Below are 16,621 nucleotides of genomic sequence, written 5' to 3' on the forward strand. Positions count from 1 at the left end.
TTATGCAAGTGAAGGATGGAGGACAGAGAGAGGAAGAGAGAGGAAGAAGAAGAAGAGGAGGAGGAGGAGGAGGAAAGGAAGACGTCTTAGTCACTATCTGGCTGTTGTGACAAAATACTTGACATCTACAGTTTAAAGAAGGAGAGGTTCACAATTCCGAAGGTTTCAGTCCATATTTGGCAGGCTCAAATGCAGAAATGACATGGTAGAAGAGGTCTTCTGTGGAGGAAAATGGCTCACATCATGGTGGCCAGGAAGCAGAGAGAGAGAGAAGGGAGCAGTTTGGCAGAAAGACGGACCCTCCTGGGTTATTGTCCCCAGTGACTTTCTGTTCAGGCGAGGCCTCACCTCCTAACAGCAGTTCAGCTATGGGTCCATCAGTGGATTAATCCAATGAGGACTCCAGCTTCCCCACGATCCAATCCACCTTGTAAAAGCCCCACTTCTGAAGGCTTTTGGGGAACAATTAAAAAAATCTAAACCATAACAAGAGAGAAATGAAGGAAAAGAATGGCAGAGAAGAGAAATGCAGAGTGGCAGGTACAGAGAGAGAAGGTATACCCAGTATAGATCTTCCAGCATAAAAAAAAAAGCCACGTAGCAGAGGCCTACAAGTTCCCAGAGGCATCTCATAAATATTCCAGTCTCACGAGTGGGTAACACAGGTGTTGAATCACCCCAGCTGCATTGTGTGGAGTCACAGTGAATATCTCCATGAGCAGAAGAGGTGGGAGTCTCTCTGCGTCCCACAGGAATAAGCCTCAGCCCTCAGCTATCACACCGTGTTGTCATCATCTCACCTGTGTGCATGAGCCCTCTCAAGCACAGATTATATCTTATTCATTTTAGATTTCTGGGACAGAAAATGTCTGCCTTGTAGTTTGTAGTCAATATTTGATGAGTGAATGGCTAAAGAGGAATAGGCTTTCTTCATAAGGATATGTATGTGTTAGAGCTGGGGAGAGGGCGTGATTTAACCATCCTATAATCTTTAGGAGTGAAAGTCTGAAAAATTAGGAAAAAAATGGAGAGGACTTCCCGTCATTCACCGGCAATAGCCATTTAACCACTATGCAGAGAGCGAATAGTGCAGAACATTTGAAGAAATTCTGGTATGGGTGTTAGACAGTCGTCAATTTGATCAGCACATGCCAAAGTCACAGTTGGGGATATTGGACAAGGGGTCGGAGAAAGACAGTTGGTGGTTGACAGGGGCTCCAGAAGTTGCTGGACTATGGGTAAAGCAGAAGTGAAGTTAGAATCCAGAGGGAAAAGGGGCACAAGGCCTTTTGTTTACAGAATTGCAGCTCTGAGCCAAGCAAGAGAAAGTAGAAGAGATTTTTTTTTTTTTTTTTTTTTTTTTTTTTTTTTTTTTTTTTTTTTTTTTTTTTTTTTTTTTTTTTTTTTTTTTTTTTTTTTTTTTTTTTTTTTTTTTTTTTTTTTTTTTTTTTTTTTTTTTTTTTTTTTTTTTTGCAAGAACCAACGTGTCCAGGAAATAGAAGGGAAAAATGAAATCCTGACAGGAAGTAGAGAATCCCAGTCATAGGCTCAGGACTGGCACATATTTTGGGCTTGGAGGGAAATGGGATCAGACTGGTCAATCATGCCAGCGTTCTCTCTAGGTTCTCTCCTGGTTGTGGCAATTAAAGCTTGGCTGGATAATAGAGAAAGAAAATGAAGGTTGCCTTTTCTCTCCTGTTTAGCCAATAAATAAAGTTCAGCTGAAGTACTTTAAACTATAAGTAAGATTATCATTTATGTATTGGTTGCAGCCAAGTGTATTCTCCTCCGGTAAAAGGTTGCTTAAACTGTAGCTGATAGGAGTAAGCTTTGTGCCCTGGGAAATTTTGGGTCCTTTGACACTCAATGATGTGTGATAATGACTCTCATGATCTACTAATGGTTTCAATAATTTATGTCCCAGCATAGTCAGGCATCTGCAGCGTGGAGTACCCAAAGACTTCTCAGCAGTTCAAATTATATCATATAAGATTTATTATTCATACATTAATCTAAAGAAGGCTCCAGGTTTTTAAAACACATTTTGCTTTCTCTTGCCTTTATATTGGGCTCTAGCAGTAATATTGAAGGGAGGGGTACTATTATCTCACAGTGGACACCTCCTTTGTATAACAATGACACAACAGGAGAATCCCTTTGCAAAGAGATACTTTGCTTTCTATACTGCAACTGGGAGAAGCAGCTAGTTTACTCTAAACTTGCAGCTCAGCGATTGATGTTTGAAAAAGAAGCTCAGTGTCCTAGAGTGAGTGGAGTTTACAGACTAGCCTTCAGCTTGTAGATCCTCTGTACCGGCCCTGGGGGAGGATAGATTGTATAAATAAAATATTTGGGAACAGCAGTAGTCACAATGTTATTACAAACTTGAAGGAAAAAAAAAGATATCAAAGGGCATGGTTACATGAAGTGAGCAACAAGTCAGGATTTGCTTCTCGGCACCACTGGAGCAACAATAGCGTGCATGACTCACTGATAGTCTCAAGAAAGAGTAGAGAGTTGCATCAAGGCTTAGAGACGTTAGGAATGTCACAGATTCCAAATAAGGACCTACTTTTAATTGGCTCGACGGGATGACATTAGATATTTGTATTTGTTCAGCAATTGTGCGGTTTAACGGTGAGCTCTAAATTCAAGAAATTAAAGCAGCCATGCTTCTCAATTTCCTTTGATCCTGCTGTAAACACGCACACACAGGGAAATACTGGCTTATAAGTATTTTCCAAATGATTTTAATTTAGATGAAAATATCACTTTCAAATAAATTTTACCATTGTGTGTGTCGGGGTGCCACCCATCGTACCCCATGTCCAGAGGAAACAGTGTGTTTAGAGATAAGATAAAGGGAACAGTTCCTTGGTCCTCCAGTTTTATACTTTGGTTCAGTTTTTGCCATGTTCCAGGCATTACTGAAATATAAATTTAAGAGTTCTGCACTACAGGTCTCAAGGTAACTCAAAGAATGACCTGGAAGCAAGTCACCACTAGAGAAGCAAGTAACCACTTTATTTCTAAAAGCTACAATCCCAAAGAGCTTTGATCTTGGCAGGAGAATGGGGAAAAAACAAGAACCAAGATACATCTTGTGAAGGTACAAGATCCCAATGATGAATATAACTGTATCATTTACCTTAAATGTACCAATAAGCATAATGGGAAATAAAATGAATATCTCCAACCCAGCCTGTTATTGTTTATTGAAATTCAACTATCATGTTCCAATGGAATTGGACCCTGGTATTTATTTTAGCACAATATTTAATTAGTTTCAGATGTGTATTATCTTACTTTTCTCATTGATTAGCTATCCTACTGATTATACATTACACCCATGAAGTTTAATGTGATACTGTGAATAACCAAAGCAAAAAAACAATAAAATTAGGTATCTGGACTGGAGTCTACCATGATTTTGTACCAAAAGTGTTTTACGGTTACAATACTTGGAATTTTCATTGTCTGTTTAAAGGAGACAGTGTTAAGAGCAAAGGGATAGCTCTGTAATAGGTTTTTTAAAAGTCGTCTCCACATGGACAGTTGATTTTCAATATAAACTAGTCATGGTCTATACCTTTGCATCACAAATACAATCACAGAGGCTAGGCATCCACCATACCTACAGAGGACCTTGGTCACTTATTTAAAATCTGTAAAATAACCCTCAATTGCACAAATTGCAGCAGGTCAATTAAAGAACACAAGGGTGGAAAGCTTATGAAGAAGATTCTCTTGTGTTACAAATTACATATGAAAAACTGTTCATTTCCTATCTTTAGTGTAGTTGGTAGTTAGTGTAGTTGCTAGAACAAATATATTCAAGTAAGCTTCCAATGCATACTTTGTGCATGGTGTGTGTAGCCTATGTTGAAATAAGAGCTGAGGGTTGTTGTGTAACATTTTTTGAGTTAGGGGGTCAAAGCTGCCTTGTATTCCTCTGGGTAAGATGTGGAGTTTGCAGGAGATTTTAGTTGAGAATTGTCCCTAAACTGATTATTTTTAAGTAGATTTGTTTCCATTGTTCCTTTTTACTCTTTCTGTACCATGCTATAATGTACATAATACAAATAACTAGAGAATGTCTCTGGGCTTGAAGTCACCTACTGGAGTATATCAGCTAGTTGATGGTGGTTTATTTGGTTTACTAATTTGAGTGGGGCTGATTGCCATTAGGAATTTGGGAAGTATTGTAAGAATTATGATTAAAATGATATCTTTGTGTTGGAAGTCTCCTTTAAAAGCTTTTAAAAATATTGCCTGTTGGTAAATTAAAACAAAACAAAATGAAACGAAATCAACACAACCCTGCCAAATTGATGACCTCGTGGTGTTTTCTGGCTCAAATCATGTATCATGTCCTTATATTCACCCACTTTTGTGGGGCTCTGACTGCTTGAAAAATAGACCTGATCTTGAATCCATATAGCTTAATCATTTTCACAAAACCTAATTCAGCAGATTCATTTTAGCTAAACTTCTGTGTCTAGCTGATTCCCAGGGCTTGAATGTGTGAATTTAATGGTGGCACAGCATCTGAGGTAGGAGTATAATAGCATGTTCTCGGCAGTATATCTATTGGAATTACCTCACAAGTTGTGTAATTTCCTTTTAACCCCTGCTGGTTTCAGTGTCTCTTAAGGCAGTGTAGTCTGTAGTGTGTAAAAGCTGGCTATCTCTTCTTGTTGCGATCTTCTTGTTACAGTGCACAAATAATTATCTCTTTACATAAAGCAGATTGTAAGCGACTGTTAAATATACAAATAGGGTTCTTGGGAATAGTACTTCTATTAACTGTGGTCTATTTGATTTTGATTTTAAGAAAATGTACCGTAATTAACATGATTCCTGCTTTGAGAGTTTAGGATTTAGGAATAATTTCTTTAGTCTAGAAAATCCAGGGCTCCCCCTCTCTGGAAAAATGCAATTCAAATAATGATAATATGCATACATATTTATATATAAATATACATATATATATATTCAGTTTCTGCTTATTAATTCACAGATACCTTTTAAGGAGGAAAGTACTTTTCACATATGCACACTATTACAGTTAAAAGTTTTAACTACTGAGGATTAATTATAAAAGAATTCAGGGCAAAATAAACAAACAAACAAAAAAGAGATGAGAATTTCAGTTCTGAATGACTTGAGACACATAGCTTGCCTGACTTACCCAATACTAAGGAATGTAACATGAGTATAGTTGGCCCCCTTTTCTGATTTGATACATTCCAGAACATGAACTCTTTTCTTTTTAAAAAATTATAAGCAATATATGCTGTTCAGAAGAGTTATCAAATTTAATAACAAAATCAAGCTTTGTTATTTCCACTTGGAGCTGTAACTGCGTGGCTAAAATTAGCTCAGGATTTGGGACTTACATTCCATTCCCTCTTTAGAATGGTCTTTAGATTTCTGGAACTCCCCCATCTGTCTTTATTTTAATTGTGCATCTTTGAGCTTCTTAGGATATGCAAGACTCTCTTACCACACAGAAGTCAACCAGCTCTTGTCTCTGTGCTTGTCTTCTGCTTCCGCCCCTGCCTGACACACCTGTGAGTCATTAAATGATAAACTCTTCTAATCCCTTCTCGCTGCGGAGTCATATATTCTCGGGGCTGTCGGTGCAGAATTCTCCTGATCTCTGCAAACCTGCGCTTCTCTCCTGTTTCTCACTTGACCAAGTCGAAGACACTTCACTCCCAGTTCACTGCGTGGTGGTTATAGATCCCAGACTTTCCTGCTTTCGCCTGGATGCAGAGCTCAGGGTATGGTAAAAACTTTACATTCACCCATTTTCATACTGCTGTGAGGTAAGCATTTAAGTTCTTAAGACAACACAATAAGCTGGTTCATCGTCTAATGACTTTCAGGTAGATGTGGCTAAAGGAGCAAGAGCAGAGAGCATGGGAAGATCACACAGGTACAAGTGGTATCAGTTTCTTTATCTTGGTCACCATCTAACATGAGTTCTCAGAGTAGAAGTCACACATGATGACGTCCAAACTCGCTGTACCTTCTTCTTGACTTCACCAAAAAGCCTGGTCAATTTAGTCTGCACTTCATTCCTTTTTTTTTTTTTTTTTTTAGACAGAGTCTTGCTATGTAGTTCAAGATGGCCTTGAACTCTCATGATATAGCCCAGGATGGCTTTGAACTCAAGGCAATTCTGCTGCCTCAGCCTCCTGAATGCTGGGATTACAGGTGTACACCACCACACCCTGCGCCTTTTTTTTTTTTTTGGTACCAAGGATTGAATTTGGGACCTTGTGCTTGTGAGGTAGGTAGCAGAACCATGGAGCTAAATCCCAGCCCTCTTCACTCCTTTTTTATTTATTTTACTTTTTTTTCTTTTTATTGAGTTTATTGGTACAATCTAGGTATACAATACATTTATATTCATTACTGGGATCCTGTACCTTCACATGACAGGTCTTGGTTCTCATTTTTTCCCCTTGTCCCTGCCCTCTCTTCATCCCCTCCTTTTTTAGATGAGGGGTTTTACTATTTCTGGATTGGCTCCATGAATGCTTCAAACTTTGTTCTAGAGAAATGATCATCCCAGGTGAGGGGATTGATTATTGCCAAGCCACAGGGGAAAACAATGACGGCTTCTAAGTGAATCTAATTCTCTCATTCCAACTCTTCTGCTGCGGTGAAATAACAAAATGACGTTTTAAGAGCATAAAGGGCAGGTTATAAGCATCTGAGTGAAACCACCCTTTGGAAGATTACCATGTAGGTTTGAAATTCTTGGTGATTTCTAAAGCTGGGATTTCATTTTGCATTAAGCATTCAATCTCTTTGTGATCCATTCCATTTCAAGGGTGATACAGGGGAGAAAATAGACTCCAATTCATAGCTACTGTCTTGTGCAAGATTCTTATTAGAAACAGCATATTCCTGTAGCCCAGAGGGCTGACAGCTTCTTCCAAAGCAGAAGCGCTGCTCTAAGCTAACCTCAAGGGGCTACTTGAGAGAGATAAAGCCTTCACCTCTCTCTTCGAGGGGGCAGAGGGAAGACCAAGGATGGGCAGCATCGTATCACAAATCCAAGCCTCAGTCACCCCAGCAAGCAACATTTCTGAAGGTATTACTGACGTGACGTTCCCTGGTTAATTGGTTTATAGGTACTTCAATAAGAATAATTATTTTAAAAAGAAAACACTTTAAAAGAAGATCGGTTTTACAGAGTACATAAATCTCCGCTGGGTTGCATAACACCTTCCCTTTGGTTTTTATCATGTTCAAACACGGGTATCATTTGTTCTGTTTCATCACTTGTGCTTGGCATTTTATCTACCAATGATCAAAATATAATGAAGGGATCACTGCCAGACTTCGGCTCTGAACAACGCTGAGTAAAGAAAGCAACGCTTGGAGACACGGCGCTGAGGAGCTGAAACGTACTGAATAAATTCCGTTCAAACAGGATGCTCATGTCCCGAGGTACCACTAATATGAGTGTTTTTTCTTATTGTCTGCTAAAAGTGACAGCAACTGTAAAGGTTTTGCTTTTCTTTTCTTCTTTTTCCACAAAGATCTCATCTGTTTCTAGTTTATTGATTTTCCTATTTCAGTTTTCATGGACAAGATTATAACTTTGAAATTTAATTATAAGCTATATTTATGTATTTTTATGTTTTAGCTCAGTAATTAGTCAGGCCATAATGTACTATCTCATCATTGTGTAGATTATTTTCTGCCCCATGGTACTGGGGCTTAAACCCAGAAGAGCTTTTCCACTGAGCTACGGTACCAGCCTTTTTTCATTTTTTAATTTTGAGACAGGTTTTTTCTAAGTTGCCCAGGTGGGAAACAAACTTATGATCTTCCTGCCTCAGCTCCTCTCAGTGTTGGGATTACAGGCATGCACTATTGTGCCTCACTTAGATATTTTAAAAATTCAATTAAAAATTTGGAAGAATTTAAGGCTTATTTAAAAGTTGTTCATCTTGTATATCTTAAAGCCACATACATGGTGACACATTTTAAAATGCAATTATGTGCTTTTTAAAAAATTAGAACACTACATGCTCAGCATAAGAAAAGTGTATGTTACAGCAAAATCACATGGCAGAGGTAACAATTTTCATAGCAAATAATTCATTGTACAGTTAAGTTATGATTTAAGTGCCCCGTTATTTCTTTGAAGGAATCAAACAAACAAAAATCACAAGGCAACGTTTAAGCAAAACACATTTGACTTTCCAGGTTTTAATTTTTAAATCAAAGAATGGGATAACTTTGGAACTAAAATTCTAATTGAGAGTGTTTGATGTAATATCTTTCTGCAAGCATCTCTTCAGGTTAAATACACAGCCATCCAGTGGTAACAAGGAGGCCTCCTTCCTCTAAACAGTACCACTTCCCGTTGATTTGGAATGTACTGTAGCCCTGGACAAGTGAAGTTTAGTTACACAGCCTCCACAAGATGGGTATTCCTTGGCATTGACCAGATTTACCACTCTACCTGAGGATGCTACTCCGTGGGTGAGGAGGAAAAGACAAAAGACACTTGACCTGGGAGTACAAATTCCAAGGACATAAATCAACCATCCACAACCTTGATTGAAGTGTCCTTGTAGCTTCAGCTCTCTAGAGGTGAACTGTTGCTCAGAATATATGGCCTTTGCCGCACACACAACTCTACTCAGGTCAGGCAGCAGTGTTCTCAGGAAGAGTGGCGTGCCATGGGCAAGACAGGGCACCAGAAACAGAGTAAATCTGAGGGGCAGGGAGCCCTGAATATTATTACTCAAATTCCCAGTATTTTTATGCAGCCACACTCAGCTAAAACACTGGGGGAAAAGCAATCGATTTTAATGCATGAGTGACCATACCTTCTGTTCTGGCTTGTGTCTCAACAACTCCCCAAAGCCTCATGCAGCCATAGATGGAGCTTTTACACAAGTGGCTGGATCTAGAGTGTGTGATGGCGGAATTGATTCATGGGGCAATGCTAGGATCAAGAGCACCAGGATTAAGGTTGGGAGTGCTACCCACCATAGGTAGCCTGGATAAGATATAAGGGATAGAAAGAGCTGTGGTCATCCCTCTCACTTACTTTTCTACCTTCTGCCTATCATGAACTGTTTCTCCTCTATGATGCCCCTCTGCCATACCTTGGAACCTGCTATGTATGGACTAAAACCTCTACAAATTGTAAGCCAAATTAACCTTTCCTCTTTTAACACTGTGTGTTGGTATTTTGTCACAGCAATGAGAAAAAGTAACTAACACAACTCCATATAGATGTTGCATTTAAAAACTAGTGTTTGTTAACTTAGAAAATACCTCCTCATTACAGAACTATAAACTGAGGAGCAAGATATAGCATGAGCAAATAATTCTGACACATGAAGAGATGTTTTGGTTAGGGGACTATGATGTACAAAGCCTGTTCCTTGGATTGGCATCTACCAGAACCAATTTCTTCCTTTTGTTACTGCTTTCCTAGCTGCTTTTCTTTCTGTACTTCTACTCCAATAGGTACTCTCAAAAATAAATTTTACAATTCTTTCCAACATTCTTATGGCACTGATGATGGGGAAGAATGGTTTCATATCTGGAGGTGACAGAAAAAGATAAATACTTCCAAATAAGCATTTTAATAATATATTTATTGCACATGGACTACCTGTGTGATAAAAAGTGAAACAAGAAAACCGAATTAGCATTTTTGATGCATTTGTGATAAAGCCTTCAGTCTCCTAATAGCTAAATTTCCTTGCAGTAGTTTTCAAAACTAGGCTAAATGACCTTACTTATACATACATGTCAGCCTTAGGTTTTAATGAGATCTTTGGCAGAATATGAAATCAGAATGTTTAATAAATTGTGAATAACTTTTCCTCACTCAATTTATAACCCATGAAAAAAGTACAACCTATGGTTAGGTTAGAAGAGATTTTGACAAGGATTGTGAATTGTGAAAAACTATTCAGGTAGTGAGTACATTGGTGATAGTAGAGTTAGACACTTAGAAATGATTAAACGAAAGAGCACTGGAAAATTCCGGCTGGAATTCCTTTAGAATTACTAAATTGTGTGGCAAGTAAAACATGGAGGCCATCATATAAGCATTGCTTTATCCATGTGGCATTACAATTCTCCTTCAGAACTGCCCTAGAATCTCTTCAAAATATGTATAACCTTCAACTATCCAAAGAGAAATGCGTTCTTCCGATTTCAGTGCAAAGTTCAGTAGTTAATCCCACCCACTCTCCAGATTAAGAGAGCCCTATATTTAGTCATCATTGTGCCACTCTGACTTGGCCACTGGGCTTAAACGACCTTTCCAAACCTTCATTTTCTTAATTGTAAAACAGAGCTCCCAGTATCCTCTGTGCTGCTTTGACAACTTCCCTGGGTCCCTCACTCTTCTGTTCTACTTACCAAAGCCTTAGATCTTTTTCCACGTTTCTTCTCTCCCAAATGAAGACTTATCTTTTTGTCCCATTGCTTCAGGGCCTTGCTAATGTGTCTGCTAACTAATAATCCCCCTCCCAGATAACAAAATGCTTTAATTTAGTGCAAGCACAGTCTCATTTCATGATAATATATTTGTATAAAGATTTATAGTTGACTGCGGTTGCACGTGTAGCATCTCAGTTAATCGACGTGGCATACCTGAAGTGGGGTGCTACAGTCTACATTTAGTGGATGAGGAAACTGACACTGACAAGAGGTGATGTGATTGTTACAGGGAAACACACATGATTTGGGACTCAAGTTCATGGCCAGTGAACTCAGTGACTCAAATCCAGTGCTTGGGTGGTAGGAAGAAAATGCTCAAATGGGAAGGAGAACAAGGAGGGTGAAGGGAAGGAAGGGAAAAATTAATTAAGATATGTAATATACATGCACCGACTTCCCACGATGGGTGCAATAATTATGTACTGCATACATGTACTAATGAAAAATTAAAAATCGTAAAAAAGAAATACCGGCACTTCACACTGGAAGGATAGCTAGTATTGTAAAAATAACAGGTCCTTCTGGTCACTCATAGCTGTGTTTGCCAAGACAATCTGTTTAACCTGAGCCTCAGATTCTTCATGTTTAAAATGAGAGTGTTGAATAACGAGACCATTTATGTCCATTTCAGTTTTAATCCATGATCTTGTGAACATACACATCCTACTTGCTATTTTTATGCTAATTTTCACTTTTTCAATCTACATCAGTCATTGTACAGGGGATTTAGTTGTGAGTACAGCAGCATTTCCGAGTATGTTGTGATGTGTAATGGTTTTAAGAAGGAAGTTGAGTATAGAGAATTGAGAACTAAATTTGAGGCTTACAGTAGGGCAGTGTTGCTACTCATATCTCTTGGCCATCAACAACTTCTGTGGGATTGTCCCTACCCAAAGTGCTCAGTTAAAGAGAGATGTACCTGGGGTGGGAGAGGGGGATGCAGGGGGACTCCTCTTAACCATTTCCTTCCTGTAACTGAACTCCAGCCACCAGTAGGATAACCGATGTGGACATAAGAACACCAACACACTCATGTATTGAAGTGTAAAAATTCAGATGCAACACAGTAGGAAGCCATGTAGTCAATACTGATTTTGCTCGAGATAAAAACAATTCTCTATTTATTATTACAAATAATGTCTGAGAAAATATGGCCCAGTTTTATATGACAGATCAGAAGCAAAATTAGAGAAAAAGATGACATTTTGAAGATTTTTTTTTTCTTCCCCTATTAACAGAATGAGGCTGGCTGAGCTCTGAAACTATGATGGAAATATTAGAGCTGGTGTTTCTGAAACAAATGCAGTGATCATTTCACTCTTCCTGTCTTTTAATGCTCCAGGGTTTTGGAGACGAATAGGAGCAATAAGTTCACTTTGCAGAATTAATGCAGTAATTCTTTATCATAAGAGCAGAGCATTACCTCAATCTGATTTTGCTACAAAATGGTTCAAAGTCTATTTTTAATGATGGCCCTAATTTGTTAACACCTTTTAAATTATTAATCCCCTTTATATTCAAGTAGTTATTGCATGTCATAACAATGTATCTATGCAGGGAAATTTAATAGTATTTTCTAGATGTCAAGAAAAGGCTTGTTCTGCAAAATGCTATTAAAACTGATAATGAGCTAAATATTTGCCATAGCAAACACTGAAATTACTATATCAATCAGCATTGGGCTTTCTTATTCAATAAACAGAAATTAACCTATTAACTATGCCTAACTTTCAGCAGCAAAACGGTTGCTTTCAAGCACGTTTCTCTGTTTCAAATCTTTCTTTTCTTAAAACTATGTGTTATCCTGTAATCTCAGAGTTTTGAATAAAATCCTTGGTGTCAGTGTTTTTGGTTAAAATTTGGAAGATTACAAGCTATAAAATTATAAATGTTTTGCTCTAAAGGTTGCAAATATTTTTGACTTCCCTGTTGGACACTGACTTACAAGCTGTAAAATATTATATCTGATAAAATCAAACATTCAAAGTTTTAAAATCGTATTTTAGAATATTTTCTTGAGTACTGGGATTTAAAAATGTCTCTATCAATTCTGAGATCTGACTAAAATATAGCTACAAAAATATACAAGTCAAAGGTCTTATAAGTGTCTGTTAGTTACAGATTTCAGATACTAAAATAAGGGCATTGGAATAAAACATATATTTTTCTTGCATACCTAACCAGAAGGAAGTGATGTAGAGGCATTTTAAACATAACCAAAAACAAGAGTAAATCAGTCTCAACTTCTGCCGAGCACATGTGCTGGCTGTCTTCATATAATGGGTATGCTCTTGATCCAGTTACCGTCTTGGTTACACTTTGGGCTGACAATCAGTGCTATCCCAAAGTGGCTCAGAGCTGCATGTAGCTCTAACACTTTTCTGCTGTTCTCCAGATAGTTTAAGGAGCTCTCTTCAGTTGCTTTTATGGCTTCTAAATTTCTGAAATAAATGATACTGAATACTGTAGCTCATTTCAAGTAAGGCTGATGCTAAGAGACAATGCATTTACAGATCATACTTGAAGTAATGTGCAATAAAAATAGCATTTTGCAACTGTGCTTTAAGTTTTTCTCAAAGCTTTTTGTGCTTTTTTGTTAGAACTCCCCTGGGGTAAGCAGGTATACAGTATATTATCTTCATCGAACAGGTAAAAGGCAGACTTAGCACAGTTAGCTGATTGGTTCAAGGTAGTGTGGGCGCTACCTTGTAAGAAAAGAACCTACAATATGGTTTCCATTTTTCTAATTCCAGTGTTTATTAATTATAGATAATTCCAGTGGTTCTTAACCCTAGCTGCTTCTTGGACTCAGTTGGGGCACTTCACAAAAATATCATTGACAAAATAGCATCCAATGAATAACCATTTAAATCTAAATCCCTAAGTATGAAGTATCTGCATCAGGTTTTTTGTACTGACACATACAATTGTATAACCTATAGTATATCCAACAGCAGATGAATGGATAGAGAAAATGTAGTATTTATATGCTGTGGAGCACTGCTATGCTATAAAAAGAATAAATGAGTCATTTGTGGTAAGATGGATGCACCTTGAAACCATAATGTTAAGTGAAGTAAATGCACAATCTTAAATACTGCATGGTTTCTCTTACAGAAGAAACCCAAAATATAAATAAAGAGCAGAATAAAAGATAGATAACAGAAAGTAGGAAGTTATATCTTTCTCCAAGAGGGAGAGAATCAAGAGATGGAGGAAGGAAAAGGGGATGAAAAAAGGAATTAAGACGTGTTCTGTATAGGTACCAACTCTACATAAGGAATGCAAACAGTATGTACTACAAACATGTACTAATAAAGTTATATCATCTATGTAATACTATGTGATGTTTTGATACACATATACCTTGTATAATAGTCAAACCAGGGGAACGTACCCAACATCTCAAACATTTATCCTTTTTATGGGTGAAAACATTCAAAATCCTTCTTATAGCTTGTTAGAAGTGTATAGTACTCTATTGTGATGTATAGTTTTTCTATTTATAATTTGAGAGGTTTTAAAGAGAGTACAGTCATGGGGGAGACCTCTGGGGATCTTGTTAAAATGCAGGCTTTGATCCACCAGGTCTGGGGAGGCCTGAGCTTCTGCATTTCTGGAAGTGGCATGTCTGCCCTGCCAGGTACAAACCACACTTTGACTAGCAAGACCAGCCTTCCTGCATTGCATCAGTTTTCTATTGGCACCCTGATGGCAAAACAATATAAGCTCACTTTTGAAAAGACTCACACTGAAGGAATTGAAGGATAAATTTTCCTTGAATGGGCTTGTAATTTCTTTGACTTAAATGAACTACAAATTGCTGGACGGAAAAACACCCAAATGAATTCTGATCTTCAAGGAGTCCCCCAATTAAGCATAATCTCATAAGAGATAACATTCTCCAATTCAGAAAATTTGGGGTCAATGACCAAGAAGGCCACAAACAGTGATTCCAAGCAGGGATTCTGCAATTAAGGAAACCAGGGCTCAGATTCCAGCTCAGCCACTCATCAGTTTATCTCTACAATCTTTAAGCCTCAGTTTTCTAATGTACAGAATGGAAGCAATAAAAATATTTATTCTATTTAGTCCATTAATATGCCCAACACTTATTCTGTGCCAGGTTCTATTCAGAGGAGATCGGTGTTGCTAAGGACCCTACTGCCAAGCAGCCTGTCTATAACTAACTTATAATATTTTTGTAGGAATAGAATGCACTGTATGGGAATTACTTAGCATAAGACTTAACATGCAAGGGCTCAATAAATATGTTATCATTATTTTATATTAGCTCTAAAGTGTTAGTGGTTATTATGTCCAATTAGCACATACTGCCTTGATATGTTGAAACCCTGATAAGGACACGGCCCATTGATTAAATATACTTATCATAATTTTGGCTACAGAATAGACCTCACAGGCACATTATATGAATATGCCCAGGAGCAGAGAGCTAAGCCCTTGTTATTAAGAAACATGTAGACTTCAGTTGTTAGTTTTATGGTCAGATTTGGGCCAAAGACCACAAGTTGCTCAGAAGTTTCCAGTAAAACTGATGGGCTCCTCTGTAAAAGCGATCAGCAAATACAAATGATGACAAATAGCAAAGTCTTCCATTTCATTAGCTCATTATGCTTGGAAATGGCACTTTTTAACTATTTGATATCTGCCCTTGTAAGCAGATTTGCCACTTTTTAAATGTGTTTTGAAGAGATACAATTTTAAAGGCATACGGTTTCAAATGTGGAATTTCTGGGTGGGGGACATAGCTCAGTGGTAGAGTTCTTTGTTGTTTTTTGTTTGTTTGTTTTTTTGAGACAGGGTATCACTATGTAGTTGAGACTCACCCAGAACTCACTATGTAGCCCAGGCTTGTTTGGAACTCACAGCTATCCTTCTGCCTCAGCCTCCCGAGTGCTGGGATTACAGGCTTGCTCCACCATGCCCGGACTGCTAGAGTTCTTGTTTAGCATGTAGAAAGCCCTCTATTCCATCCCCAGTGGTCCTGAAAAAAGGAAAGAAAGAAAGAAAGAAAGAAAGAGAGAAAGAAAGAAAGAGAAAGAGAATAGTTCTTGTTTAGCATGTAGAAAGCCCTCTATTCCATCCCCAGTGGTCCTGAAAAAAGGAAAGAAAGAAAGAAAGAAAGAAAGAAAGAAAGAAAGAAAGAAAGAAAGAAAGAAAGAAAGAAAGAAAAAAGAAAGAAAATGAAATGTATCTCAATTGCAAAATTTTAAATGTGGAGAGCATAAAAAGTGAGTTTTGTTAAAACAGTCCTTACAGGTGGTTGGGTACGGTAAGAGCAAAGGATTAAAACACAGAAATGTTAATATTCTTCTTTTGTATCATATTTCAAGCAAACTGGGACATTTTTTGTCACTGAGACTTTATAGAGGTAGAACACAGAAATATCTTATTTCAACATATATAATGAAAAATAAATCTTAAAACCAGTTTCCAATTCAGCTGGTACCGTACCTTTCCTGGATGAAAGACTGAGATATAAGGCACTATTGTTTTCCCTCTCTACATCTGTCTCCTGGCACCCTGGACCCTCTGAGAACACAATTCTGGTGCCATAGGATGTTTGCCCACCTCATTGTAGAAGGGGAAACTAAGGCAAAGAAAGTTGTAAGCCTCTGCCTACTCAGATACTAGAGCCAGATCTGGAACACAACCGATTTTTTTAAAAAAATATATCATGCTGGCTTTCTTTTCCTTGAAAAAATTAGAAAAGAAGAGTTTATATCATTTATATTTATGTACCCTAGGTATTTCTTATTTTAGCAGAGAAGCTTGAAAGTGAAAAAAGCAGAGATCTGTGTTCTAACAATCAGGATAGCATTTTAGAAGCATAGAAGAATTTCCTGTGTAGTCTTCCCATTTTCTTCATAGTACTTTTCATTGGGTTATTTATTCATTTATCTTTACCTTGCCAGTCTCCCCCAGCTCTAATTTTTCTTGTGTCCTACTAGAATCTAAGCATTCCAATTAATGACGCCTTTGAAATTTCATGCCAACTTTGATCTGACTAAAATTCTATCAAGATGTGTAATCGCTTACTTGTAGGGCTTCTCCAATTTAGAGAAAATCCTGAATTCTCAAAAAGATGTGAGAGCCAATA

The 16,621-nt window shown here is 37.7% G+C and overlaps 1 protein-coding gene across 8 annotated transcripts in view; it reads right to left on the reverse strand.

Annotated features, from left to right (window-relative positions):
• The window catches only part of Ttc29 (tetratricopeptide repeat domain 29), a 210,947-nt gene that overhangs the window by 28,243 nt on the left and 166,083 nt on the right, over positions 1-16,621 (reverse strand). The window contains exon 11 of one of the 8 annotated variants that reach the window (XM_010610922.1): positions 15,569-15,615. The exons of the other annotated variants lie outside the window; for them this stretch is intronic. Within the exon in view, the coding sequence (XP_010609224.1) occupies positions 15,596-15,615 (20 nt within the window). The 3' untranslated portion in view covers positions 15,569-15,595. Of the gene's footprint in view, positions 1-15,568; positions 15,616-16,621 lie in introns of those variants that run through there. 8 annotated transcript variants of the gene reach the window in all.

This window comes from Fukomys damarensis, unplaced genomic scaffold (genome assembly GCF_012274545.1).
Source record: "Fukomys damarensis isolate Sample0158 unplaced genomic scaffold, DMR_v1.0_HiC HiC_scaffold_38, whole genome shotgun sequence".
Classification (NCBI taxonomy): Eukaryota; Metazoa; Chordata; class Mammalia; order Rodentia; family Bathyergidae; genus Fukomys; species Fukomys damarensis.